Raw genomic sequence first — 26944 nt, forward strand, 5'->3', positions numbered from 1 at the left:
CTCCTGTCAGCACACTAGCTGAGAATAGCAGAGCAGTGGAAGAGTACTAGTGTGCCGACATGTGGGAGAGCAGTGTAAGTCTTTACATACATTGTCACTAGCTGCACAGCAGTGTAGGGAGGGCCACTGGTGCTCCTGCCTACTCTGCAGCTCCAAATCACAGGCAACAGACCAACACCACCAAGCAGGGGGGTGGGGGATTTTATAAGCAGGGGGAGTTAACAGTCCTTTGCATTTTGGTCATTTTTAGTTAGGACAGAGCTTTTTAGTACTGTTAGATGTTTTGCAACAACTATAGGTTACAAAATTAGCAGGGAAGCTGTGATAACAAGGCTCAGTATAACAGTTGAGAGGAGGAATAAGGAGGGATGAATCACTGGCTTTTAGGAACACGGTGATAAACATTTTGTTACTGATTGATGCTTTGACCTCACCCCTTTAGTAATACTCTGATCTACTAGTTGTTACTTTAATATCTCTCAATCTAAGGCAAAGTTTTCACTAGCATTACATCTTTTGTATGCGTTTTTAAGCATTTATAAAAGAGTTTGGAGCCAAGCTATATGACAAAGAAGATAAGTATAAGATAAAGCATTCATAAAATGGCCCATAAATGTCTGCACCCTCCCAATCCATTTCAGTGCATTTGTTTGACTCTGAATAGCTAGGCAGATTTAGGACTGTCTCTTAAAAATAAATGAGTGGTGGTAACTTCCAAGTTTCTATATTACTTTAGAATCAGCAAGGTACAGAAATTAAAAAAAAAAGTATTAGGTGGTGGAAGTCAGTCATGATTGTGTTGGAAAATGACACTGAAAATATTCATTGATGTTCCCAGGTTTGAATTTCAGCCAGGACACTATCTGCATTGAGTTTGTATGTTCTCCCCGCGTTTGTATAGGTTTCCTCTGGATACTCTGTGGTTTTCTCCCACATTCCAAAACAAAATATGCAGTTAGGTTATTTGGCTTCCCAAAAATTCTAATAATATGATTATTGTAGATGTGAGCCTCCTATAGGGACAGGGATATGTTGGTGCTATAAAAATACTGTATACTAAAAAATTATTAATAATAATAAAATTTTACCCTACAGAACCACATTTATCACCAAGTCATTGTTGCTTTGAATACAGACCATGAAATCTGGTGCATGGTGATGGCAGATTTTATTTCATGTAGATGGTACAGCAAGTAAGGCAGATGAATTCCATAATACTGGTAACAGATACTGATTGTCATTTTACAATACAAAAAAGATAATTCATTTCCCCTCTTTAAAGAAAATGACAAAATAAAGTCTCAGCATGATTCATGAACATATATAAAAAGGAAAACAAAAATCTGTACAATTATCTCTTCAGCTTGGTGGACACTCGTCACTCCCTCAGGTGAATTCAGATTATTATAAGCAATTCTTAAAATAAAAAAATTTTTTTTGCATTATGCATTCTGATAAAGATTTCCTAAAGAAATAATATAACTGAACAGAAATGGCAAGAGCTGCCAACGTTTGTACTTCAACTGTGTATTTAGTTTCTCTGAGGTTAGCTTTATGTGCATAAAACATGCAGAGATTTTTAGCGCCTATAAAGACATTTTAAGCCAAGATATGTGTCAGAGATGAGTTAGAATAGTCAAAAAACACATCATACATGTCAATGGGGACATTTCAATTTGGAGCGGTTGTAGACCTTTTCTCTGGGCACTTGTGAGCTTTCAAGTCTTTCCAAACACTGCAGGATGTGCTTTCTTTACAGCCCATCACGAAAACCCTTATGAGTGGACTGGCCAATTGGAATGAATGGGAATTTTAAACATGGGTACAACATCCAAAGCCTTGCACCCCCCCTCCCCTCCCCCACCCAATGACTTCTGCCTGTTGTACTGGTTTTTGTACGAGGGGGTGCTGAGAAGTTCCTGGCTTTGCCCCCTTCCAGATGAAATAGAAAAATGAGTGTGGAGGCATATGACAGCCCAATATCCTAGTATGTAACTGTGCAAATATCAGGTCTTTGTGATTCTTAAAACTGTTTTTCTTTTAGAAAAAACAGAGAAACTGTGATGGCAGAGGCACAAGCAAGTTTCACGTCCTTGGAGTTATGGGGCGTTATGAAGTTTTTTTTTCTCCAGGGCAAGGAAGGACACTTCTCCCCCAGTGTTAGTGACATCTCGGTGTGAATGTCCTTTGCTGACTTTCCCTGGAGAATCACAGCTTCTCACTAAAAGAAAAAACAGTTTTAAGAATCGCAAAGACCTGATATTTGAAAAGTTACATACTAAGATGTTAGGCTGTCATATGCCCCCACACTCATTTTTCTATTTCATCTCGAAGGGAGCAAAGCCAGGAACTTCCCAGCACCCCCTTGTATATTGTTTTCAAACAAGCTCAGCTGCATTAAGACCTGGAAATACAAGGCCAATGCCTGATCTGAACATAACTTAGAAAAAGCAGCAATAATAAAGATGGAAAACGTTCTCTATGTAACACAATAGACATGTGTTAATTACCTAGCATCATTCATGGTTTATTACTGGTAATTTGAATTCTGCAATCTCTGCGTCAGGAGAACTGTTCTCGCTTCTGTCACTGTATGTATCCCTGTGTGGAAAAAAAAAAAATTAAAGCAAACGTGGTGGCTTTCTCATAGAATAGAAACTAAGATGTGGGTTTTAGCCAGCAGATCATGCATACAATTGTAGTGGCATTCCTATTAATATCAAATATATTGCCCCTCAAGTTTCACTACTTCCTTTTCAAGGATTAAATGTACAATAACACAGCAATGCTCAACCCTGAACAACCTATCTGAAGGCCAGAGCAACGCCACATGAAGAAAGGAGAATGGCTACTCTAAAATAATAATTTGTAATAAATGATGAGCCAACAACTTCTGTTAGGAATGATTACAATTTGTTACTTTGGAGTTCAATTAGATATAGAGGTGCCAGAAGCTGAAAATATGAACAAGAGCTTCACTTTTAGACTAAGCTGAATGTCCAGTCTGTCCAGGATCTTGCTCACAATACATTTTCTAGTTAGCAAGCAGTAATAAGTGTTTGGAAGCTGCAGTAGCAAAGTCCAAACATTTTCATTGTGTGTACATTACCTAAAATAATCCTACCCTGTTAAATTTAGGTAATAAAACAAACAATTTTGGCATGCATGTATGCATCTTTAAAACTACTCTCACTTTATTAAAGTTAGTCCAATTGACCCACCAACTGCCATAGCTCTGAAATTAAAGAAATGGCTATTTAGGAGAAAAAAAACCCACAACACAAATAGTTATTGTCTGTAACAGGAGTCAAACTCACTCTATTCCAGCAGTAACTGACTACAGAGCAATTTTACCTGGGAGAAAGGCGGCATCCCCTGTCAAGATACTGGGATAGTCTTCCTGCCGAGGCAAGCAACAAGCCAAAATATGGAGGGGAAGGTTTTATAGGACGAGATGTGAATTCTGGATGATACTGAACACCAACAAAATATGGATGATCTAGAAAATAACAAGAAATTGTGTTAGACAACATTAAAATACAATGATTACTAAAAATTATTCTTTTTCTGCTAACTACATACAAAAATACAATATGCAACCCAACCCTAATATAACTTCTGCACCTGAAGCTTTCATTGTTGATCTCCCCTAAAAATCTTGCATGAACTTTGTTTACTTTGAGTCACTGACCAACAACAAGTCAGCAGAAAAGCTCTTTTGACTTTTCTTCGATATTCTCAATCATAACACTTGTTCCTAGTTTGTGCCTCAGAGTACTAGAGCCTGTGTCAGCATAAAACCAGACACCTAATACTTTCTAAATGTCACCTTTTATTTAAAAACATAAAAGGAAGTAAACCAGGGTTTAGAGAAATGCTCACCTTCTAACTCTACTATCTCCATTCTTTCTCCTTCTGTGTCCTGCCCAACAAATGCCAGACCCCGGGAATGCAATTCATGTCTTAGCTCTGGGTTTACCTTGATTAGAAAAAAATGTAAATAAATAATTAGAGCCACTTGATTAAAAACAGCAAAAAATGCATTTGTAGAATGACAGATTAAAGAGACCATTCCGTTTTTTTCAATGCAATTGAATTTGTTCTGCAACACTGAAAATATTTCTCAACATGTCCAACTGAACATGATTAAAACTATTACTAGTGATATTCGCTTTAAGATTGCTTTTACAAATCAGGAGGAGATTATAGTTGTAGAAATAAAAGGTAAAATGGAAATTCAATTTAAAATTGCTAACAAGACAAAATAGGGATAAAATGAAAAAGATATTTATAATATATTAAAATACAATACAAAAACTGGAAAACCTGAATTACCTCATATCTGTGCCGATGTCTTTCCTCTACATATTCCTGGCCACCATATAATTTCCCTAGAAAAAAAAAAAAAAAAAAAGTTTTAAAGTGTATGTTCATGTTCAAAATTTATTTATTTTTTAAAAATTATCTATAGGGCAGTTAATTGTTTGCTGTCTGAACCCCACTAGGAGGATTTGACTCCCTGCCCTAAGAAAACTAGAAATATCTTTTCAAAGTGAAGAAGTGCTCAAATTTTGGATTCATCCTCACTTACTAAGGGTTTGTTCACATCTGTCGTTTCTGAAATAACATGGTTTTTAAACATTACTGGAAGCCTACTCTGTACAGCTAGGCTTCCAGGATTGTTTGCCAGTCAAAAACTAGCTAGTGTTAATAAATGCATGTGCAGGCGTTTTTAGGAGTTTTTCACACAAAAAAAAAAAAAAAAGCTTGCAAAAACTGGAAGTTGAGCTGGGTTAAGCAAGGGGGAGGGGCACAAGTACAAGATAGCCTGCTACAAAGTCAGCTGCAGAAGACAGCCAGGTACAAATAGCAGCCAACTGCAGGTATAGACATGTGCTGGAGACCTCGAGGGCAAATGTCTTCATTTGCTCCTCCAGCACTTGACAGGAGCCTTCAGCTGTGCTCATGTCACAGTGCTACAGCGTTCAGTGGTGGATGTCCCCAATATGTACTTGCAAATGATTGGCTAACCCAGTGAAAAGCCCAATGTGTGTCCAGTGTCATCAGTGTCTCCATTGCCTTAGCTAATCAGTACTAGGGGTGATTGGGGACCCTTGTCTTCATTTGCCCTTTAGTGCCTAAGCCCGCAGCACATGACAGGAGCCTGCGCTTATTTCAATGTGTGGCGTGCAGAGCATCCCCGAACGGGGAACAGCCTATGAAAAATGAGACTTAAAAAAAAATAAAAAAATAAATAAAAAATTGGTTTAAAAAAAGACCAGTCTTGTTCTTCCGGGAGACTTGGTTTACCCTTTCTAAAATGGGTACCATGTTTCCCTTTATTCATGCCCTAGGGTGTGGGGGCATACATCTGGAGGACCCCTTCATAGATGGAGGCTTCCTTTTTCCACATAAGGCCCCAACAACATCAGCCATGCTGTGAGGGAAAAAACTCTCTTCCCCAACGACATAACTGGCTACCATTGGGGTTGTTTAAAATTCTGGGTGGACCCATGTTGTCAATGGTCACCAGAACAAATGAAGGTGGTTAATCCCCCAACAGAGGAGTAAGCTTTCCCTAGGTTATCAAATTGGACAGAGAAGTAAGCTTTTGCTGTATGGAACCAATCCTCATGGCACTAACCATACGGTGACTGTGGTAATAATGTAAACATATTACAACATTTATTTTAATACGACAAAGAAATAAAAGACACTGGCAAATGCTTTTGCACACACCATGTAAGCAAAGAATACTTACGTAACACTGAATTCTGAGAATGGAATATAGTTCTTCTCTTTCCCAATCTCATTGTACCCCCCATCTGACCTGGATTATGTTCAGGCATGTCAATCACCTGAAATACAACAAAATAAGCAAGGATTACTACTAGTAAGGTCATTGCTTACAATGCAGTTTCTAAAAAAATGATTCTGTGTCACTATTCCTGTAACCATTAAGTATGTTGCAACAGAAAATAAAGCATGTAGCCTAGTTCCTGACGTGACTAAAATGTTGTAAGACATACACTCTTCACACCATGTGATCTCTGACCCCCATCCCTTCATATTTCAATCTACTCGCGTTGCTCATCTGTCTGCCAAAATGTGATAATGCCAGCTACTGCCCATTCAGACAACATTTAATTAAATAAGCACTTCAAAAGGTCAATGTGCACAGACAATTTCACAGCAAAACATATAGCTAACCATTTTCAAACTAGACTGTAGCATAGCTGTAATCATACAGACTGCGCAGATGAAACACTTACCACTGGATGACTTGTTTTCGGATCAAACTCTGTAGAATTGGCATCTGTTAACATTTAAAAAGGTCTGTAAGTATATGAAAAAAGTGTATTTCACAAAGAGGTGGTGTGCGCTAGATTATAGAGATAAATGGGAAAATAGGCTATGTGAACAGTGCAGGTGAGCAACTTTCCCATTCATTCTAAGACCCAAAGGCACATCCACATCAGAGGCACTAGGCTTTACATAAAATGAAAACACTGCCTGGTAGAGAATGATAAAATCATAAACGATGTCCAAAATCTTATACCATTTATCTTTTGTTTTTTGTATTTAAGATGCATTAGAATCATTCATTGGGGTGAATGAGCACCCACGCAGTAAGAAAAAGCTTTGTCACATGACAAAAAAAAAAAAAAAGTATATGATGAATGTACCTTTCCAGCCTAGTACTTCTCTTGCAAATTCAACAACTGCTAGCTGCATCCCTAAACAGACCCCTACAAATGAGAAGGAAAAAAAAAACACAACCCAGCTTAGTATATCACTATTATAAAAGTTTAAATATGATCAGCTTGAGGCCAGTAATGTGGGAACTTGGTGCTCTATTGACTTTGGTAAGGCTCAGGCAGTGCCCCCAAGATTCCCATTTACTGGAGCACATTGTATGAAAGTAGATGCTGAATACGCCGACCCTTTGGCATACCTGCAATTGTTTCTGACCAATGATGGTATTGAAAAAAAAAAGTTGCTGAGACAAACAGGTACACTGAACAAAAATTAGCTGCTCCACACCTGAGGTTTGCAAGAGGCAGAAAGTGTGAACCAGTGGCCAAAGATGACATATGGCTATTTCTGGGCTTAGTGATACTTCAGGGAGAGGTGGGCAAATCCCTGCAGAAGTGGTATTGGTCAAATACTCGCCACTCCATGCTTTGGCACAATCATGTCAGAGTACATATTTACCCTGATCATGAAATATTTATATTTCGCAAACAGCGAAGAATTTGATGAAACTACTCGTCCTGTACCAAAACTCAAGTATTGAGTATTCAAATTTCCAACAAATCTATGTGCCAGAAAGAGACATAGATGAAAGTCTAATGGCCTACAAGGGGAGGCTCAGCTGGGTGCAATACATTGCATCAAAGGGAGTACGATTTGGAGTAAAATCCTACATGCTGTGGGAATCCTGAACTGGCTACGTTTGGAATTCAGTCCTATACACTAGAAAAGGAACAAAATTCAATCCAAAATACAGAAATAGCAACATCTTCTGTTCTCCCACTCACTGAGCCATTGCTAAATCAGGGCTATTGTGTCACAAGTGACAGTGTATGAACGTATTGAACAGTTAGGGCCAACCGGCACAACATACCATCAATGTTTGCAGAAAGGAAGCTGAAGACAGGAGAACTGGTTGCCTGGCAGAAAGGCAAAATGATGCCCCTGCGATGGTGTGACAAGAAAGTAGTGTGCCTAATGAGTACAGTCCACAATGCCTCCACTGTTATGGTATGAACAAAAGGTTGGAAAGAAAAAATGAAGCCACAAGTAGTGATTGACTACAATAACAGCATAGGAGGTGTCCACAGAGCTGATCAAGCAATGACATTCCACCCCACAATGAGGAAACAGCAAATGAAATACTATAAAAAGATCTTCAGGCATCTTGTTGAACAATGCTTGTGGAATGGCTATGTTCTCTTATACAAAAAAAAGAGTGACAGGACTGTGATTCATTCTGAGTTCATTTGGAATGTTTCCTAATCTATTGTTAATAACCACCAAACACCATCAATGGGCATGAATAGACCTGGACGTTGTGCTGTTGGAGTTGTCAACCCGGAACGCCTGACTGGTTGTCACTTCACGTAGTACATCCCACCAACTGAGAAAAAGGCAGCACCTACAAGGATGTGCGTGGTTTGTTGCTCGAAGATGACAGTGGAAGATCAGAAAGGAGACCAGGTTCTACTGTCCTTATTGTGAAGTCGAACTTTAGGGATATCGACTAATTGATCAATAGTATTGCACCCTTGTTTGGACAAATTTCAGTTTTTTTGATTTAAATAAGTTAAATGTATTTGTAATATATAATTTCAATTTTTTTTAAATCAATTATATAAATGATTTATTATATTATAATTTATTATTTGTTTTTCAAACGTTATCATAACCGGGAGTTTTTCCTAAGAATTACAGGCCTAAAATATTAACCTCCTGAGCGGTTCATTTCTGTCCGGATTTATATGTCTAAAAGCGGTACGGTGTTTTTCATGAAGATTTATTTTACAGTATAATATAATAATATGAGTATAACAAAGTTTGAAACACAAAATCATGTCAAAATAATAAATTAAATAGGTTTTAAAAAAAATTAATGTTAAAAAATGAATTTAATAATAAACTTTAACATTTTTTTTGTTTCAAACTTTATTATACTCATACTATTATATTATACTGTAAATTAAATTTTCATGAAAGACAATGTACTGCTTTTAGACATATAAATCCAGCATATTGCATTCAATACAGTTATTTTGTCCCCCCCCCCAAGCGGTGGCTGTACACGCTAACGTCACCGGGAACTCCCAGGGACGTCAGAGCATTCGTCGGGGGACAGATCAAGAAAGATCACGCGGCCAGAGGATGGCAGGACCCTGGAGGACGCCGATGGGATCAGTAAGTGTTTGTTTTTTACTTTTACTGCTTTCAGCTTGTTTTTTTACCCCAAGTCACACTCGGGGTTACCGTGGAGAAGGGTAAACCACAAATTTCCATGCAAAACAATGTACTGCTTTTGACATAAAAAATACTGACATAATTTAGACCACCAGGGAGGTTAAACATCCTATTACTGACAGGACCATGTAACAAACTTCATTATGCTGTGATTCCATTGGGTTGGTACCTGGTTACACCCAAGCTTCAATTTGCACTCCACATTCAATGCAGAAAGAATGTTCCTTTTCTTTTTTTTTTTTTTTTTTTTTTTGGAAAATTAAAAAAAAACTCCCCCGACTCCTCTCCCAGTTGGATTAGCAGCAAAAACAGAGTCCACCATTCGCTTTTGACATAAAAATACTGACATAACTAGACCGCCAGGAAGGTGACAGGACTGCCTAGTGCATCATCTATATAACTCATATTACTGACAGGACCAAGTAACAAACTTCGTTTTACTGTGATTCCACTGGGTTGGTACCTGGTTACACCCAAGCTTCAGTTTGCAGCCCACAATTAAATTTTTTTTCTAAATAGTGGAAAATTCAAATTTTCACCATTTTATATCCCACCCTCAGAAATAGAAACATTCTTTCATGGTCAATGCCAATTTTTAATATCTGCTCTCCAAGTTATGCATAGTTTCAGAACTAATGCAAATTGGTTCAGTAAATATACCTCAACATTAATAGTATAAGCTGGCCTTTAAAATACCTGTCTGCCATCTCTTTCCACTTCATAAGCATCCTACGGGGCTGACGACCAATTGGAAGATCCAAACGTCTGCGAAAATAGTCAACCACCCCCTGCTCCTCTAGTAAGAGAGGAACTCTGTATATAGAGGACACATCATGCACGCAGATCACCTGAAAAAAATGAGGAGATGTGATTTGCTGACCCAGGTGTATCATTTCTCTACAAAGCACATTTCAGATGAAGTATATCAAATACATAAACATTTCTGAATGGACTGTAATGTCATTTACTTTGATAAGATTCCTAGCAATGTACTTTATATGACAAGAGCTTAAAACCTACTAGATACAAACACATGCTGTATTTCAGCCTAATTGGCTGTGGTCTATATTATGCAATATTACATTTCATCTCTAAGCTGGGAAATGGGCCACATCACAAAAGCAGCCTTCTGTTACAGATAAAGCACACCTTGTCTCCTTCGAAGTCTGAATATGGGGCTCTGTTAAACTCTATAACTGTGGACTTAAGGAATGCATTCCTATCTTGACAGGATCCCTTTTATGCACAAGTGTATCACCTTTGACTCCAGCAAAGTATTTGTAAAGCTAGCATGTAGTGAGTTATGTGTGTTGGTAATGGCCCCATGTACACAGGCATTTTATTAACACTTTTTTAGACTAACCTGCTGTGGTTCAACGTGGCAAAACATGGATATCTTCTCCTTTACAGACGTGTCCAAAGGTGTAGTACATCTACACACAACCTGCAGAAAAATTAGTCATGAAGCAAATTACACTTTATTTCTTCTATAAAAAGAGGAAAACAAACAAAAGAAGGAATGTGCTACAAGAAACAACATACAAGATCCGGAGAGAGACCCAATCCTCGAAGTTCCCTGACACTGTTCTGGGTGGGCTTTGTTTTCTGTTCTCCAGTAGCATTGGGCTGCAATTAGAAAACAAAGCATTCAACATGATTTCTAGATCTGGAGTGTAAGCCACCTTTTTTAATCAATGGCCAATATAAAAAAATAATTATATGTCAATGCAATGTCATATTTCTTTTTATTGTCAAGTCCACATGAATACGAGCTCATCATGTTAACAGGCAATAAAACAACAATACTAACTAAGTAGTACATTTTTTTCCTCATTATCACACCTTCTTACCTGAGGCACAAGACTGACATGAATATTGCAGAAATTTTCTCTTTTAGCTTTAAACTGGAATTGTCGGAAAGCTTCCACAAATGGCATGCTCTCAATATCTCCAACTGTTCCTCCAAGCTGTAAACATATAGAATATTAGCCAAGTCGGAAAGAATAAATTTCAAATACATAGAATGATATTAACCCTCTAGCTGTAATCCCCAGTGTGACTCGGGGTGGATTTCACTAGCAAAAAGCGGCAATCCCGAGTCACACTCGGGGTTACTTTAGAAGCCCCCCTTACCTTTGCCCCGCGCTCCAGCGGCGATCTGATGGTCCCGCTGTGATGCCAGGGCGCTGTAATCTGCTTTTAAATACCACCCGGGTCCCGGCTACGCCCCTGCTCGCATCAGCAGTGAGATGCGAAGCACAATGCAGGACTTCTGCATTGTGCTTTACATCTAACTGCAGATGCGAGCAGCAATCATGTGATTTCAAAAGGAATAAAAAAATACTTTCTATAATGTGTCTATGCTGGGTGCTAGAGACAAAGTCACCCTGGCAAGATGCTCCACAGATCCCAGCACAGCAGGGACCATCATTCTAATATCTTGAAAAGGAAAGGTGTTAATGCCAGGTATGTGCAACAGGAAAATGTACTTTCTTATTAGCAAAACATCATACACTGAATTTACCGTAGTTTCACTGTAGAAAATATCACTGAACTCCATGTGTAAATTTTGGTATAGATTTTTATAGCACTTCATTCTTGTATAGCTTAAACCTTACCTTGCACAGTTTTCCCAAGGTAATCTCCTCTTCTTTCTTTGTTAATAACATACTGGTAAATCTTTCCAGTTGTGAGGTTGTTGTCCTTCGTCAATCGTATATCCAGGAAACGCTCATAATTGCCAAGATCCAAGTCTACTTCACCACCATCATCCAGTACGAAAACTTCACCTAAGGTCCAAAAATGTATTTAAAAAATATTCTAGTTTACACATCTTGAATAATTAACAAAAAAAAAAGGTTCATATCCTGTTAGCTTTGTGTGGCCTGAATAGTATACAACTGAAAGTGGTAATTGGGGTAAAAAGACTTCCACATTATTAGATTACTAATAAAAAGCAGCATAGTTTAAAAAATTTTAATTTCAATACTACCAGGGTGTCTTTAACGAACCACCCTCTGAGACTAATGTGAGACATTGGCAAAGGGACTGTTTGAATACAGATCTAGTAGCTCAAATTGTACAAGGTTACCAGAATGAAAGAAAATATATAGTAAATGAGGTTTGGAGGGAATCACAATTCAAAATTATGCATAGAGCATACAAAGTAGTGAGGAAAAGTGACTCGACAGAGTTACAGAGGACCCACTCTTTTTGTCCCAAATGTGGCAAACTAAGTGCTAATTTGACACACTATTTATGGAATTGGCCACAGATAGGTCACATATGGGACATGGTATTACAATTTATAAACAAAACTAGACACCAATCACTCCCAAAGGACCCTATTTTGTGTCTATTTGGTTCTTGGGAGCATGAAGCGTCCACACCTATACCGATAAAACAGAGGATTGACCAGCATATGTTTACTGGCGGTTAGGAGGGTGATTTTGAAGGAATGGATTAACCCTGTGGCTCCCTCTCTGCAAGGTGTACTTGTACTGTTAAAAACGATTTTTGACAGGGAAACATTCGAAGCAGAAACAGCAGATGATAAACAAATAGCCCGCTTCTTCCAGGTATGCCACAAATATATAGAAAAAGTTATTAGTTTACAAGAAAAAAAAACGCTTATTTACGACCATTTAAATATTCTGCGAGGATGATCACACAGGAGATGCCTTAGTATGACTATCGGTATTCTCATTGACTTTTACTGTGATAACTGTAATTTGCTACTAGGACGGTTGTGCTATTACATAATAATAATAATACATATTAGCAAATAAAACATAATAATAATAACACTGGAATTGTATTTTACAAGACTGAAATATGCTACTTTTGTTGTAATGTTTTGTTAAAATAAAATTTAAAAAAAAATAGTTGAAAGCTTACTGTTGATAGTATTTCTAGATTTCTTCCAGGACAGCAAAGATGTTTGTTTTCTTTTAACGAAAACTCAAAATTATATTTTAAAACACCCTTCCCCCCTCATTTCAGATAAAGAGGATTACCTTCACTACTGCACAAGGGAAAGGTCAAAGACCTAAATCTCCAACAAGAGGTATGCTGTCCTGGAAGATTCCCAGGATAACTCTACAAGCTGTAGTGGCAGCCAACAAAAGGGCTGTTTCAAAAGTTAAGATGACAATGATCTGATTTGATTGAAAGGGATACTTAAGATATGTACACATTCCAGCGAATCATGCATGACTGCTCTTTTTGATGCCATGCATCAATCAGCCGAGACAAGACCAACCACCCTGAGCATGAAGATCCTCTAACTCTGACCACTTTTGTCCATTTCTGATAGTGCCACACCTGGTAGGGTAACTAGATCATGGGGTCCAGAGAATTTAGATGCCGAGATGGGAGAAGAAAGCTTTGTAGGTCACGAGAATGTAGTTGGGCCAAAGTCACCATCCAGATGGATGCTGTCATGACCAGAAACTTCATTCCTTCCTTGAGCGTTATCTTTGCTTACCTGGCAAAGGTAATCATTCTCTTAATTTTGTCTTGTTTATGAAAGAAATTGAGATACCCATCTGTAATTTCCCCCAAAAATACCTGAAAGTCCAATATTATCATATAGGATTCTGTCATAAGAGACTTGTGAACTGAGTAAATATTCTGAGCAGAGGAAGGGTTAGATGTATGCCCCACTTTGTCCTTGTAAGACACAAGGTGGGTATGCAAGGAAACATGACAACAACCATAAAACCGGGGACTAGCAGGGATACTCCTATAAATATAAAGCCTATGGATAAGGCACACATACCCTGTACCTAGCTGGCTGAACTCTGCCACTCTAACATCAGCAGACGTCTACTAATCCTGGAGACATGCTGCATGCAATTAGACTCCAGACATCCAAGTCAATGCAAGCCAACACAGATAAAGGTGTGCAGAGATGTACCATTTTACCATATTTTAAAAGGGAACAACATAATATCCATAGATTTAAGCCACTTTAAATTAGTGACCACAACATAGATCCTTTAGGACCCTTTTTTGAGTGGTGTTTGCTTTAGAAGGTGGACCAATCAACTCTTTTGCTGCCCTGGAAGAGGACTGGAGGAAAGCAAATATAATCAGATACCAGGATGAATAATTGTGGAAAGGGGAAATGAACCATGAAAAAGAACACACATCAGACAAGTACAGCATTTAATTAAAAAAAAGGGGTATGGATCTAAAGCCATTACCAACAAGGACAAAGAATTGTTGAGATCTAACATATTATTTTTAAAGGGAACATGGGATACTTTAAATACTGACCACATAATACATCCTTTGGGACCGAATATTTGTGTGGTTTGGAGCACCGTGATTTAGGCAAGTGTTTTTTTTTTGAACAATGAATGTAAGGAACATTGTAACAATACCTACATTTTGTCTTTTGAAGATTAACAATCAAGCATTCAAGAAAACTTGTTCTACATACCGTGCTCATAAGGAGAGAAGGTTCCAGCATCGATGTTGATATATGGATCAATCTTAATAGAGGTGACATGCAAGTTACTAGACTTCAAGATTGTCCCAACACTGCTTGCAATGATTCCTTTCCCAATGCCAGAAATTACACCACCTGTCACTAGGATATACTTCATGTTGCTCGAGAATCTTAAAAATAAATAAATTAAACTGGTTATCAATTTGTTTTAATTGACCTATTGAGTGCCGACCTATTATACTTGCTTTACAGATATTTATTTACTTCTTATCATAAGGTGCACACAAAGATTGTGCAGACATTGGATAATGATGAATCAGGTTTTTGTCCCAGAACTTTACCCTTGGTGTTTACTGGCCCAGAAGGTCAAAAGAGGTTACAATGCTTTAAATTTACATATAAATTGCCAAAGCACAGGTTTGCATTACAGTTGTGGAACCCATAAAAAGAAAAGAAAGAAAATGGAAACTTCATTCATAGCAGAAGCTATTTGTGTCACATGTAAATTAGATAAAACACTAGGACTTATTTTGGTGTTAATCACACAGCACTGCCTACATGATTTTGCATTTTGTTTAGCTCTCTATAAAAAACACACTTGAGACAAACAACACTCATGTTGCTTTCTTTGTACCCATCTTATAGATTAGAGCATGTTAACCTGTGCCATAGAATTTATTGTATTCTGACAACCCTTCCATCAGATCAGGCATGCTTTAGGTTTGGAATGTTAAGGTTTCTTAAAGTGCTGCAGAAAGATTGCAATTTGCACCAGGGCACATTCCAGCTAGTGGAAAGGAAACACTTTGTCTTCCCTGAGGAAAAGACAGTGGAAAAAGAAATAGAATGAAAATGAAATGAGGAATGAAAAAATGCTCATGTTTCTTGGTACCTTTAGGCTAGGCATACATTATATTTTCATTTAATTAGTTGAAACATTTTGGCAGAATTTTGAATAAAAATTGATCAAGCAAGGCCTTTTCTTATTTTTATCAATTGGTTAACTATTCGGTATATCCAATACTGTGCGTTGATCACAAGGATAGATTTTAATTAACCAAACACCTATTACATATAACATAAGAAACATGAATAGGGTTCACTGCTGATCTTCTCTTCTAAACATTCTGGGGGCTCTGGTGATATTTTGAATTTAAAAATTGGCGTCTGTGACCCAGTTAAGTATGCAAATATAAACTTCCGATGGCAGAAGGTGGCGCAGCATCTACTGCTAGGGTTCCAGGTTTGAATCTCAGCCGGGGAACTATCTGCATGGGATTTTTCTGTTCTCATATACTAGTATGGAGATCAGAGATATGTGAGCTCATCTGAAGGACAGCAGCATGGACTCAGCTGGGTTCTGTACTAGGATGTGTTGTGATTACATATGTACATGAAGCAGAGAGTCAGGGAAACACAGACAGCTTCCCCATTGTAATGAAAGCTGAGAATGTAATAGCACTGAACATTACATTCCATGTTACATTGTATTCATTACAGAAACATGAAACAAAAGCTCAGCGCTCACTGAACACAATGATCTGCCAAGCAGCACATGGCTACATAAACTTTTAGAACTTTGGACCTGACAACCTTTGATAAAGTTCTGAAGTGCTGATAAATAGGAACATTTTGTATATTTTTAGGAGTTTGAGTGATGACTGATAGTTATGTCTCTTGTTTGATGTGTAATGCCCCGGTATCTATAGGCGATGAGTGTGAAGAGGTAAAATACAAGTAATAAGGCCCTTTCTACCTGGACCCATTGCTGTCACACTCACCAGATGAGCAGCAGCACCCCGGCGCCTTCTTCACACACGGATGCTGAACCTCACCGGTCCCACGTGCTGTGGAAGACTGGAAACCAGCGAGAGCACAGCACAAGCATAGAGCGCCCCCTCTCCTCACATCCGGGAAAGTGTAGGCTGCTCTGTTGGTCGAGTTAGAGCGCCTGTCACCTGCAGCGGAAGCGAAAGCGCGGGCAATTACCTGAGCTACAGGCAACAGATACAATATACGTATAGGACCCTATCATTATAACACAACTACATTGTCTGTGCACTTCTGTACTCGCTCTTGACACACAGACAAGAGTGCGGCGCTTCATTATTCACACTACGCGCGACACACGCTGATCACGTGACGTCACAGTTCTTTCGACTTGCCAGAGCCGGGACTGTCGCACTAGTAATACGTCACCGGAGCGCCGCACGTGTCGTTTAAAGGAGTCGCGCGCGGAGGAGAACGGGAGAAGCCGGTGAGAAGTTCGTTCTGTGGTGAGTGTCAATGGTCGTGTATAGTGTGTGATGGCTCTCAGAGTGTGTATACAGCTAGATACCTGCAGGGAGAAGTTCCTATGTGTGAGGCCTCGGGTGTAGGTGGTGGCTGCACCGGCATGTGCTTTACCGATGTACCATTAACGCTAATGTTATTACACTACATATTCATTACACGGTGAGGGTTCCGTATTATCGCTCACCCCTTGTTTCTGTTTTTAAAGTTTAGTTTCTTAGCACTGCTTTATTTATACTGATGTTTGTAATTTTCAGGCCTGTATGTAGGATTCCAGGTAAGATTTCTGCCAGCAGTAGCTCCTCAGCCAGTGAGATCCATGGGTCCGATCTCTAACAGGGAACATTGTGTGATCCTACCAAGACCATCAGATCTTCTGGATCATCTGGTGTCAATTCATTGTTTTTTTCTGTGCATATAGAACTGCATCTAGCCTTGTTTTTTTATGCTTGAATAAATTCTCCTAAAAGAGCGTGTTCATGTCTACTCCACATTTTCACATCAAGGTAATAGATTCCTTCTACAGGCAGAAAAGAAACCTCTTTTTCTCCCGATGCAAAGGGGGTCCATTTCAATAACCTTAAACACAATGATTGTGCAAGTTCTAAATATGGGCCATTTATATGAGAAAGTAAAGCCCTTCCTGTTAGGATGGCCGCTCCACAGGGAGACTACAGGCATTGCTGGTGATTAGTTCTGATTTAAAGCCTCTACTTTCCAGTTGAAGAAATGTAATCTGGCCATGTCTGATGCTTGTGTAAGTATTTCCCCTTGCACATCTGGGACTGTACACCAGGGCGGTGCCAGTATTATTTCCAGCATCAGCATTGCACCTTTCTTTCAGCTTGTTCAGTGAACAATGAGTTTTCATCTCTGTTCAGTGAGCAGCTAGATAAATCCTTGGGGGGGAAAAAGCAGAATCGTCTTGTCTGTGTGTATGTGATAAAACAGCCCAAGCAAAATCAGTTTCTTTTGCTGGTGAAGCATAACTTTAGTAATGTGGGATCCCTTGTCCTCTGACCTCCTACTAGGCTGCTCTCCTCTACTGTTCCACATCCTCCTCTTTGTAACATTGTCATTCTCTTTTGCTGTTTTGTTTTAGCCAGATTTTCCATTTGCTTGGTTACATTTGACCTAATGCTTTGGCTTACTCATCTTTCTACATGGTTTATAGCTGCTGTGATTGTGTTTATAATATTATTGGGTCTGAGTGGATACAGGCATTGTTTTATGAAGGTAAATGTCATAAACTGGACCATCTCTGTTCCTAGGAAAGACATTGGGCCTTATTTTTCAGAAGGGCCTGTCTGCCAGTAACTATAAAGTATAGGCAGTTTTGCCCACACTCTTCATGCAGGTCCAAAGGCCATTACATCCTAAATAGTGATTACACCATTTAGCATTAAATGAAGTGGAAAAAAAAGCAGGGATAGGATTTTGTTTTGCTGACCTGATAACTGAAAGTTGGCTACTGCTAGTCACTTTTCTCCATTCATTCTCCCAGTATAAGTCCTTTCTCAGAGTGATTGATTGATTGAGTGATTGAGCTTTGGGGGAAGAGCCTGATGCCGTTATTAGGATTTAGACAACATTCTGGCACATCAGTACTGACTAAATCACTGACCTCTTAACAGCTAGGCAGAAAACTTTTCTTTACTGGTAATGCTTCCAATCTGCTTATTAAATGATGTTCCAGCATCCAAACAGTTTATCATCCAATCAATGATACTTTGAATTCACATCTTTTTATTATAGTGGAATCTTTCTGTCCGCAGTGTTCACATATGCTTGGGAGTATAATAAATTGTCTGTTCAAAAATATGTATGATTTTGTGTTTTACTGATACATTTGTCTTTGATGTGCTGTTAAAGTTTAGTACAACATGATTTTGACGATTTAGAATACCCATTTTTTATTGTTGGAGGCTGTTTTTTGTTTAATATTTTATACAAAGCTGTCTTCTGTAAATGAAATAGGTAGCCCTCAGTATTTATATTGTGGTCACTCCGTTGACCTCAGTGTATTCTTTAAGCTTGACATGCCTGGTTTAGAGGGTGTAGACTGTTATATGAGCCTATGTTTACAGATAAAAACATGCAAGCTTCATACTAAACACATTACTATATATAGGCAGCCCATTGTATATAGAATACTTTGTATAATCATTTAAGACTTCCCTTTTTATTACCAACAGATATCCTATCTATATTTCTGCAATGCGTGGAAAGAAACCTTTGAAGAGGAGCGTTCCTGCTGAAGAAAGCAATGGTACTCCTGAGGTCAAGAAACCTAAATGTAAGTAAGAGGTGTGAAAGTAATTTTGGCTGTGCAACTCTTAGGCTGTTATTAGAGTTGACATTTGCAAGGCTTAGTTAACCCTTCTGTAAAACTGTGAGTCATGACTGGCTTACATCTTCAAACATGTTCTTGTTGTTCAGTTTTTACACCATTCACTTAGATTTAATTGTAAGCAGTTGTGCATTACATTGTCATTAATAGTGTAAACTGAAATATATATTTTTTGTGTGTTGTAAAAGTTTAGTGACCTGTTTATTGGACAGGTCGTTGAAGTTTGGCTACCCTGACTTTGTTAGCCTTACTAGAAGTAACTCTCCATGTTTTAGGGATATAATCTTTTGTTAATATATTGCTAAGAAAGTGAGGTACATTTAAATTGAGGCTTAACATTTTAAAGTCTGTGTATGGACAAATGTGGGTACCTTGATAAAGAAATAAAAATGGGACTGGAATGCATAGGAAATGGCACCAAAAATGTGTGCATCTGTTTGCCTTAATTCAAATTAAATGGAATATTCTACAGATTTAGTAGTAGCATTAAAAGAATTCTGGCTTATGTTTGCTACGTCCAACAGGTATAAATGTTTCCGAAATGTTGGGAAAGAAAAAACATTCTAGGAATGTTGATGTATTTCTAGTAAAAAAAAATATTTTATGCAGTTTAACCATTCTTCAATTAAGTCACACTAAGGTACAGGCTTTTAATATAGTTTTAGCAATAATTTTTTGTGATTTTTTTTTTTTTTTTTTTTTTTTTTTTTTTTTTTTTTTTTTTTTTTTTTTAAACCTTGTTTTATCAAAGTTATGTAACCTGGTCTGGCCTTATCTAAGAAGAGTTAAAATTTTAACAATGTACAGTGGTACCTTAGAGTCCTTAATCCGTTCCAGATCCTTGGCCTTATACCAAACAAATTTTTCCCATAAGAAATAAAAGGAAAATGATTAATCCGTTCCCATGATAAAAGAAATCCTATTGTTATTGGCATATTATACATTGAGGAGTGCCTACTAGGATGGTGCTGAGAAGGAGGAGGAGGAGATGTTCTGTAATTCACAGAGAGTTATAGTTTTTGGTACCTCTGCAGTGAGTACCACCTTCCCATATGTCACAAAGTCTTCTGTCTATTTTTGTGCCATTCTCGTGTATTTGTGAAATGGTTATAAATCACTAGAAAAAGAAACCATCTTTATTAGATGGATATTGTGTGTCTGTTGTAGAAGACAGTTTTTTAGTCTGATGTCTCTGATCTTTGTTTTTCAAAACTACTGTTTTTCACACTGTAATTCATGTACTTTTTAGTGGTCAGTCATAGCTCCCACAAAACTGCTGGTGGCTTGGTTCTCACCCTTGGACAAGGTGATGTAGGCCAGCTGGGCCTTGGAGAAGATGTGATGGAAAGAAAGAAACCAGCGCTGGTGTCACTTCCAGAGAAAATAGTACAGGCCGTGGCTGGAGGAATGCACACAGTTTGTCTAGCAGAATCTGGCAGTGTAAGTTTCCAACATCTTTCAACCCCTGATTTTAGCAATGTTTTTCCTGTCAACTGTCTTTTGATTAACCTTATCTGATTATAACCTGGTATATTTTCTTTCTTCTGTGACTTTACAGATTTATACATTTGGTTGTAATGATGAAGGAGCACTAGGCCGGGACACATCAGAGGAGGGTTCAGAAACTGTACCCGCAAAAGTCCAGCTTTCAGAAAAAGTTGTGCAGGTGTCTGCAGGGGACAGCCACACTGCTGCATTGACAGAAGATGGGAAGGTGTTCCTCTTTGGATCATTCAGGGTATGCAGCCAGCTTTTCTTCACTATTCTTTTGCCCCTCTTTGGTGTTTCCTGACATTTCAAGTTCAAGTTTTTTCCTTCTTTCCTAATAGGATAACAATGGTGTTATTGGATTGTTGGAGCCAATGAAGAAAAGTGTGGTTCCCATACAGGTCGAAATAGATGCTCCAGTAGTAAAAATAGCATCAGGTGAGTGGTCCATGACAGCAAACATTGCTCTTGCATACAAAACATACAAAACTTTTGATCATTTTATATTAAGTTTAAACATTAGAAAATTTCCCAGAAATGGGAGCACCCATATCTATCTGACAGATTCCCTATTTGGATTTCTTTTTACCTTTTAAAAGGCAGCTTTTACTTTGGGAAAGGGGTTTGGTAGATACAGAAGCTACTATTGCAGATCATGATCATTACTTTAGTATGCCATCTAGCCTGTTCAGTTTTATGATATACTTTGTAAATGTGGGGATTTAAGAGGGTTACTGCTTGTTTGCTTCTAGGGTAATCAGAAAAAAACCCTCATATGTCTATTTACCTTTGAACAATGTTTATTATATAAAGTATATCTTTTTTGTATATAGATTTTTTTTTTCTCTTCTATCAATGTCTCGTTTTCTTTTATAGCCTTACTGCAGTATATCTGTAAATTGCTATAAACTTGCCAAGTGTAAGTCTAGCATAGAACACCTCAAAGTTTACAGTAATTATGAAAGAAGTATTTTGCCTTGAGGGAGTAAGTAATCACTAGCTCTTAATAATCTTTTTACTTTTTTTTAGGAAATGACCACCTTGTGATGCTTACTGCTGATGGTGATCTGTATACATCAGGATGTGGAGAACAGGGACAACTGGGTCGTGTACCAGAGAGATTTACTAACCGCGGAGGACGCAAGGGACTAGGTTTGAAATCCCTTTAGTTACTAAACTTTGCTTTCTCTACCAAAAACATGAATACAGGAAAATATACAAACCCCACACTTGTATTAATCCACTGTTAAGGATTTTTGTATTTCCAGTGCAATACATTGGATCGCCTACTTACTCTTCTACCTCAAATACATTTCATAATCATGATTTCAATATACTCTTTTTATTTGCTGTAAAATTTTGTACTTGAGTACACAGTCAATTATTTTGTTTTTGTCTAAGCTACTGTACTTTATAAAAGTTAGCAAAAAGTAAAAGCAGCTTGGTGTTATAGTAAGCAAACTGTAGCGGCGCAGAAGCTTCGGAAAGCATACTGCTATTGAGTTTGATGTACATTAAAGTCCAGATAAACCTGAAATTGAACAAAACAAATTTTGAATGCTATCATGTTGATTGGTGTAAATGATAAGAACGGAACCTTATAAATTCAAAAGGCTATTTTGTAGCTGTACTTGGTTTTAGTTGTCTGACCTCTCCTGAAATTTGTTAACAGATTGGTCAGACATTTGGCCTGCACAATTTTGTGTGAATCACTGTCATTAAAAAGTCTTGCCTCCTTATTTAGACACATGGTTTCCACTGTAATTTAGAGATACTGGTCACATCCTACTGTCCTTCCAACTGGGAGACTCAATACAACAACCACTAAGAGAAAGTGAGGGACTTTTAGGGTGTAGTTAATTGCCAATAGAAAAATTAAAACTTAGTTACTTAGTTTTTTTTTTTTTAGGTTTTGCTAGTAAAAACATTTTAAAAACTTACAAATAATCATGGTATTGTGCATATTATTCTTATTCACATGATAATTTTTGGAGATGCAAAACAGGTCAATTTCGCACTAGTAAATAAAGAGGGTGCTTTCAATGTCACCCCTATTAATCTCAACACGTTTTGTAGGCTCAGCCTACTTCTTCAGGAGAAAAAGAATGAGAGAAAATATACAACAATCTACAAAAAGAAAAAACATATAAAAATTATTTACAACTTTACAATTTATCAAAATCTGCACATTTAAACGGTTCAGATGTTTATGCGTTAGTAGGCAGGTTCAGAACAGGGTTTTTCTTTTTATTTTAATGTGCTTATGTGTATTTTTTTCTGCCGCAGAGAGACTGCTAGTTCCCCAGTGCATCCGCATGAAGGTTAAGGGTTGTGGACGGGTTGTGTTCAAAGATGTTTTCTGTGGTGCATATTTTACGTTTGCCGTGACACAGGAAGGCCATGTTTATGGATTCGGCCTCTCCAACTACCATCAGTTGGGTGAGTGAACTGTTTTGCTATCATATGTCTTTGGCTTTAACGCTCATTTTATTCTTCGATTCTAATTCCCAAGCTTGGTGTACACATTATAAATCCGATAAACAGTACATATCCTCAGGTGTGTTTTGAATGTATATTTACAGGAAACCCATTCTGAAGTAAACATTAACAAGGTCATGTAATAAAATTATACACCAATCTGTATGCAAAATTTTAACATTTATTGTGTATTTTGTACACACCTTTTCTACTGCTCTGTTTGTATTTCTTTTTATTTTACTTTTTGTGAGTTTACTTGTGTGTTGTTGTTTTTCTAACTTTAATTGTGGACCCTATTTTTCACAGATCTTATTGGGCTTGAGGTCATTATGTGTGTGCTATTACTCTTCACATTGTTCTTTGTCTATCTTTTCTTCTTAGGTTTTTGTTTGTTCATTATGTTTCATTATGCTTTCAATATGTGCACTTTTGAAAATGGAAGAAACAGCTGCCCTTTTCTGTGTGTTCGTATTTTGGATACAGTGGGAAAGGGTAATGAGTATAACAAGGAGAATGGTTTATAACTTTAATTAATGTAAATAATATGTCTGATTCTTTTGCTGCAGGCACCAAGACTACTAGCTCATGCTTTGCACCCAAAAACCTAACCTCTTTCAAAAATTCCACAAAGTCATGGGTGGGATTTTCTGGTGGACAACATCATACTGTATGCTTGGACTCTGAAGGTAAGTTTGAGACCCATTATACCCTGTGTAAATATATAGTACAGATGAAGGGCATTCACTAACTTTGCAGGTTTAACTTGTAGGAAATGTGTACAGTTTGGGACGGGCAGAGTATGGACGACTTGGTCTTGGAGAGAATGCTGAGGAGAAGAGTGAACCCACACTGATACCTGGTCTCCCCAAAATTGCTTCTGTGGCATGCGGAGCGTCAGTCAGTTATGCTGTATCTCAGGATGGTGAGTGCCTGTTATACTGTTTTTTTTTGTTTTTTTTGTTTTTTTAGATTAACAGTAGCTGCCATATTTGACTGTTTCCCTTTAGCATGTAAGCCCCTTCAGAAGTTTTGCTTCACTATGTTAGCAATAAGCATGTGTAGGAAATAGAATGTTCTTGCATATTTAGTGCATTAAACATTTTTGTTTTTTTTCCCCCCATAGGCCATGTCTTCTCCTGGGGTATGGGAACCAACCAGCAACTTGGTACAGGTGAAGAGGATGATGTTTGGAGTCCTTATGAAATGACTGGAAAGCAGCTTGAGAAAAGAGATGTGTTGTCAGTGTCCAGTGGAGGTCAACACACTGTACTTTTGGTGAAGGATCGCAGTTGACGGGATCAGAAATTAGTAATTGGCAAAATGGAGACCTCTTCTAAACATATTGTTCTCCAACCAAGCCAACAATGAACTTTTTAATCAACCTTAAAAAAGCAAAATCCTCTTTGTAAGAGGCTGCCTTACCCCCTTGCCCAATATTTGCTTTTTCTTTGTCTGATCTCATCCACATGGGAGTTTTTTTTCAAGCTTTTTTTTTTTTTTTTTTTTTCTTCCTACACTTCAGAAACACCAGTTTTCATATCTTCTTCAGACCTCAAAAGGAACTCGCCTAAATGAATGCGTGTGTTTTTTATCATTACTTTTAATTTTTCTTTCTTTTTTTTTTTTAATAATATTATTCCTCTCTAGCATGATTGGATATCTGCACCTGTTTCCATACTTCTATAACTTGTTAATCACTGTAACCACTAACATTGTGTTTTATGAAAACTGGTAGGCTGTGACCAAAAATGCTTTGTACAGCTTTGCATAGAGCACTGATGTACACGGTCCTTCACCCCAAAGCTGACAGCCAGATTGGTTGCTTTAGAGTATTGTGATTTTTTTCACTCTGAAGACATTAAATACGACTGTTCTTGATGTGATCCTAGCATCGATACCATCAGTCATCCTAGTGCCCCCTGTCTCTATTTAAAATCACTCCTCTTTTTTTCCCCTTGTATTTTTAACTTCTGGATCCCTTTATCATGACTATAGCTCATCCTTATTTTCATTAATTCAGGTTGGAGAGCAAAATGTTTGTCCTGCTCATACGTCTCTGGGTTTTGTTGGACATGCTAAATAGCTATATTTTTTTAATACTCTGTGATTGTCAAAAGCATGGGTGTGATTGACTGACTGTAGGTTATTTTCCTTTGCTGTTTAAAAGTATGGTTCATTTGCTTGACAGAGATGCAAAATCTTTTTTAAAAAAAAATTATCTTTGGAATAAATCTTTTTCATAAAGTGTCCAGTATTCTTCTGTTCTGTGCACAGTTGTTACTGTAATACTAAGCTATATAAATAGGATTACAAAGACTTAATACTAAGCTATATAAATAGGATTACAAAGGCAGGTACCTGTACATACCTGAACCTCCCTAAAGCTTGTTTCTGTTCTGTCTCTGGTAAGAGAGCCAGGATTTGAATTAGAGACTCTATACAATGGCCCTGATTTATTAAAGCTCTACATGTCTGGAGAGAATACACTTTCATCAGTAAAGTTGGGTGATCCAGCAAACCTGGAATGGATTTCTTCAAAGTAATGTCCTATTTGCTAGCAAATGTTTTGAATCCTGGATCAGATCCATTCCAGATTTTTTGGATCACGGAGCTTCACTGATAAAATCAGGGCATGAAATGAGGTAAACTTCTTGTTCTGGTGTAGTCGGTGTTCCTGTCCAAAAGTTTGACCTTGTATATACTGGACACCATCAATTTGGCTCACCATCAATTTTCCGAAGGTTGTAAAATTTTTAGCCTTACAGAAAATTCATTAGTCAGAGTAACTTTATCTATTTTGAAACATCACTAGTCAGTTTTGAGCCCACAACCATAGTTTTATGAGATGCCATTACCAAAACGTCAGAGAGAATCCCTGCATAAAAAAAAGTGTACAAAATTTAGACTGCAAGATTGGGTGACTTATGTTTAGGGTTAATGGCCAGGGAGTGTTGCCTTTTGTTAACTATTAGCCAAAAAAGACTAGTGTGGTAAAAGTTAGTCTTTCCATTGGTGCTTTATCAAGTGCCTGCTCAGTATTTAAATTCTTGCATGATCTTGGCACAGATTCATATTAAGTTGTCATTGTTGGATGGTGTTAGAATAAAGGTTTTGAGTCGAATTATGCCATTATCTCTAATAACATTTTCTTCTTAAGAGATGTCTACATAGTTACAATACTTTTGCTGCTGTTCTGTTAAACAACTTAAGGAGCACCTATCACTAGAAATAATGGGAGCAGTCATTTCTGACCTACTTCTGAAAATAAAATTATCTGGCTGTAATTTTGATCCTCTAATGCAAATGCTCAGGGGACTTACCTGTGTGCAGATAAACAAGGTCTAAACACCTAATCTATATACTCATATTGGGTGAGTATTTTAAAGGCATGATGGTCAGTCAAAATGTCAGCCTGTATAGGTCTGCCATCATAGGACATGAGCCTTACCAGAAGGCCTGGCTAACTGTCTGTAGTTAGATAGATGTTCAAAAACTGGCAGCAGGACAGGTTTGTATTTTGTTCACTGGAAGACTTTTCTACAGATGTTTTTTTTCTTCTTAAACACAGTATACAAATGTTTTGCTGTGTTGTGTTTTTTTTTTCCTACCTAAAGTTTCATGGTAGTAAAAGATATGCGAACCATCATATATTCCCCTAAACTTGCATATTGCCAAGTTATGTATGTTTTGGCTTATTTTCTGATGTTGGGTTAAGAACTAATGACAGCTGATCAGAATCTGTTTAAAATTAGACTTCATGCTTTGTTTTCTACTACAAGCCACTTTTTATTTTTGCTTATTTGGAGATAAATGAAATGCTTCAGTTAAAAAAAAAAATGGTTGATGAATTGGAACTGTATATTTTCTTTGATCAAGCACTAGAACAA

General features: G+C 37.6%; 2 protein-coding genes across 2 annotated transcripts; one reads left to right on the top strand and one right to left on the bottom strand.

Annotated features, from left to right (window-relative positions):
* Positions 1-1151: 1151 nt before the first annotated feature.
* Positions 1152-16385, bottom strand: LOC140329303 (CTP synthase 1-B-like). Its single transcript, XM_072409541.1, has 16 exons — positions 16231-16385; positions 14441-14619; positions 11613-11783; positions 11381-11433; positions 10845-10961; positions 10537-10620; positions 10358-10438; positions 9691-9842; positions 6687-6796; positions 6273-6316; positions 5762-5858; positions 4336-4391; positions 3883-3979; positions 3355-3499; positions 2511-2601; positions 1152-2221 (listed from the first exon to the last, which is right to left on the bottom strand). Exons 2-15 carry the CDS (start codon positions 14604-14606, stop codon positions 2517-2519), a joined length of 1458 nt encoding a protein of 485 aa, XP_072265642.1. The 5' UTR covers positions 14607-14619; positions 16231-16385; the 3' UTR covers positions 1152-2221; positions 2511-2516.
* A 153-nt stretch (positions 16386-16538) lies between these two features.
* RCC1 (regulator of chromosome condensation 1) lies at positions 16539-25304 on the top strand. The gene is made up of 10 exons (XM_072420962.1): positions 16539-16725; positions 18937-19037; positions 20341-20531; positions 20650-20829; positions 20921-21017; positions 21609-21731; positions 22866-23018; positions 23624-23743; positions 23827-23979; positions 24181-25304. Exons 2-10 carry the CDS (start codon positions 18959-18961, stop codon positions 24348-24350), a joined length of 1266 nt encoding a protein of 421 aa, XP_072277063.1. The 5' UTR covers positions 16539-16725; positions 18937-18958; the 3' UTR covers positions 24351-25304.
* Positions 25305-26944: the final 1640 nt, after the last annotated feature.

This window comes from Pyxicephalus adspersus, chromosome 1 (genome assembly GCF_032062135.1).
Source record: "Pyxicephalus adspersus chromosome 1, UCB_Pads_2.0, whole genome shotgun sequence".
Lineage (NCBI taxonomy): Eukaryota > Metazoa > Chordata > Amphibia > Anura > Pyxicephalidae > Pyxicephalus > Pyxicephalus adspersus.

Coding starts and splice junctions, on each gene's coding strand:
- RCC1 (XM_072420962.1), top strand. CDS start 18,959: ATGCGTGGAAAGAAACCTTTGAAGAGGAGCGTTCCTGCTGAAGAAAGC. Junction 23,019..23,623: donor CTCCAACTACCATCAGTTGG/GTGAGTGAACTG, acceptor CTTTTGCTGCAG/GCACCAAGACTACTAGCTCA. Junction 23,744..23,826: donor TGTATGCTTGGACTCTGAAG/GTAAGTTTGAGA, acceptor TTTAACTTGTAG/GAAATGTGTACAGTTTGGGA.
- LOC140329303 (XM_072409541.1), bottom strand. CDS start 14,606: ATGAAGTATATCCTAGTGACAGGTGGTGTAATTTCTGGCATTGGGAAA. Junction 6,317..6,686: donor AGAAGTACTAGGCTGGAAAG/GTACATTCATCA, acceptor AAATGTTAACAG/ATGCCAATTCTACAGAGTTT. Junction 2,602..3,354: donor GGATGCCGCCTTTCTCCCAG/GTAAAATTGCTC, acceptor TTTTCCACACAG/GGATACATACAGTGACAGAA.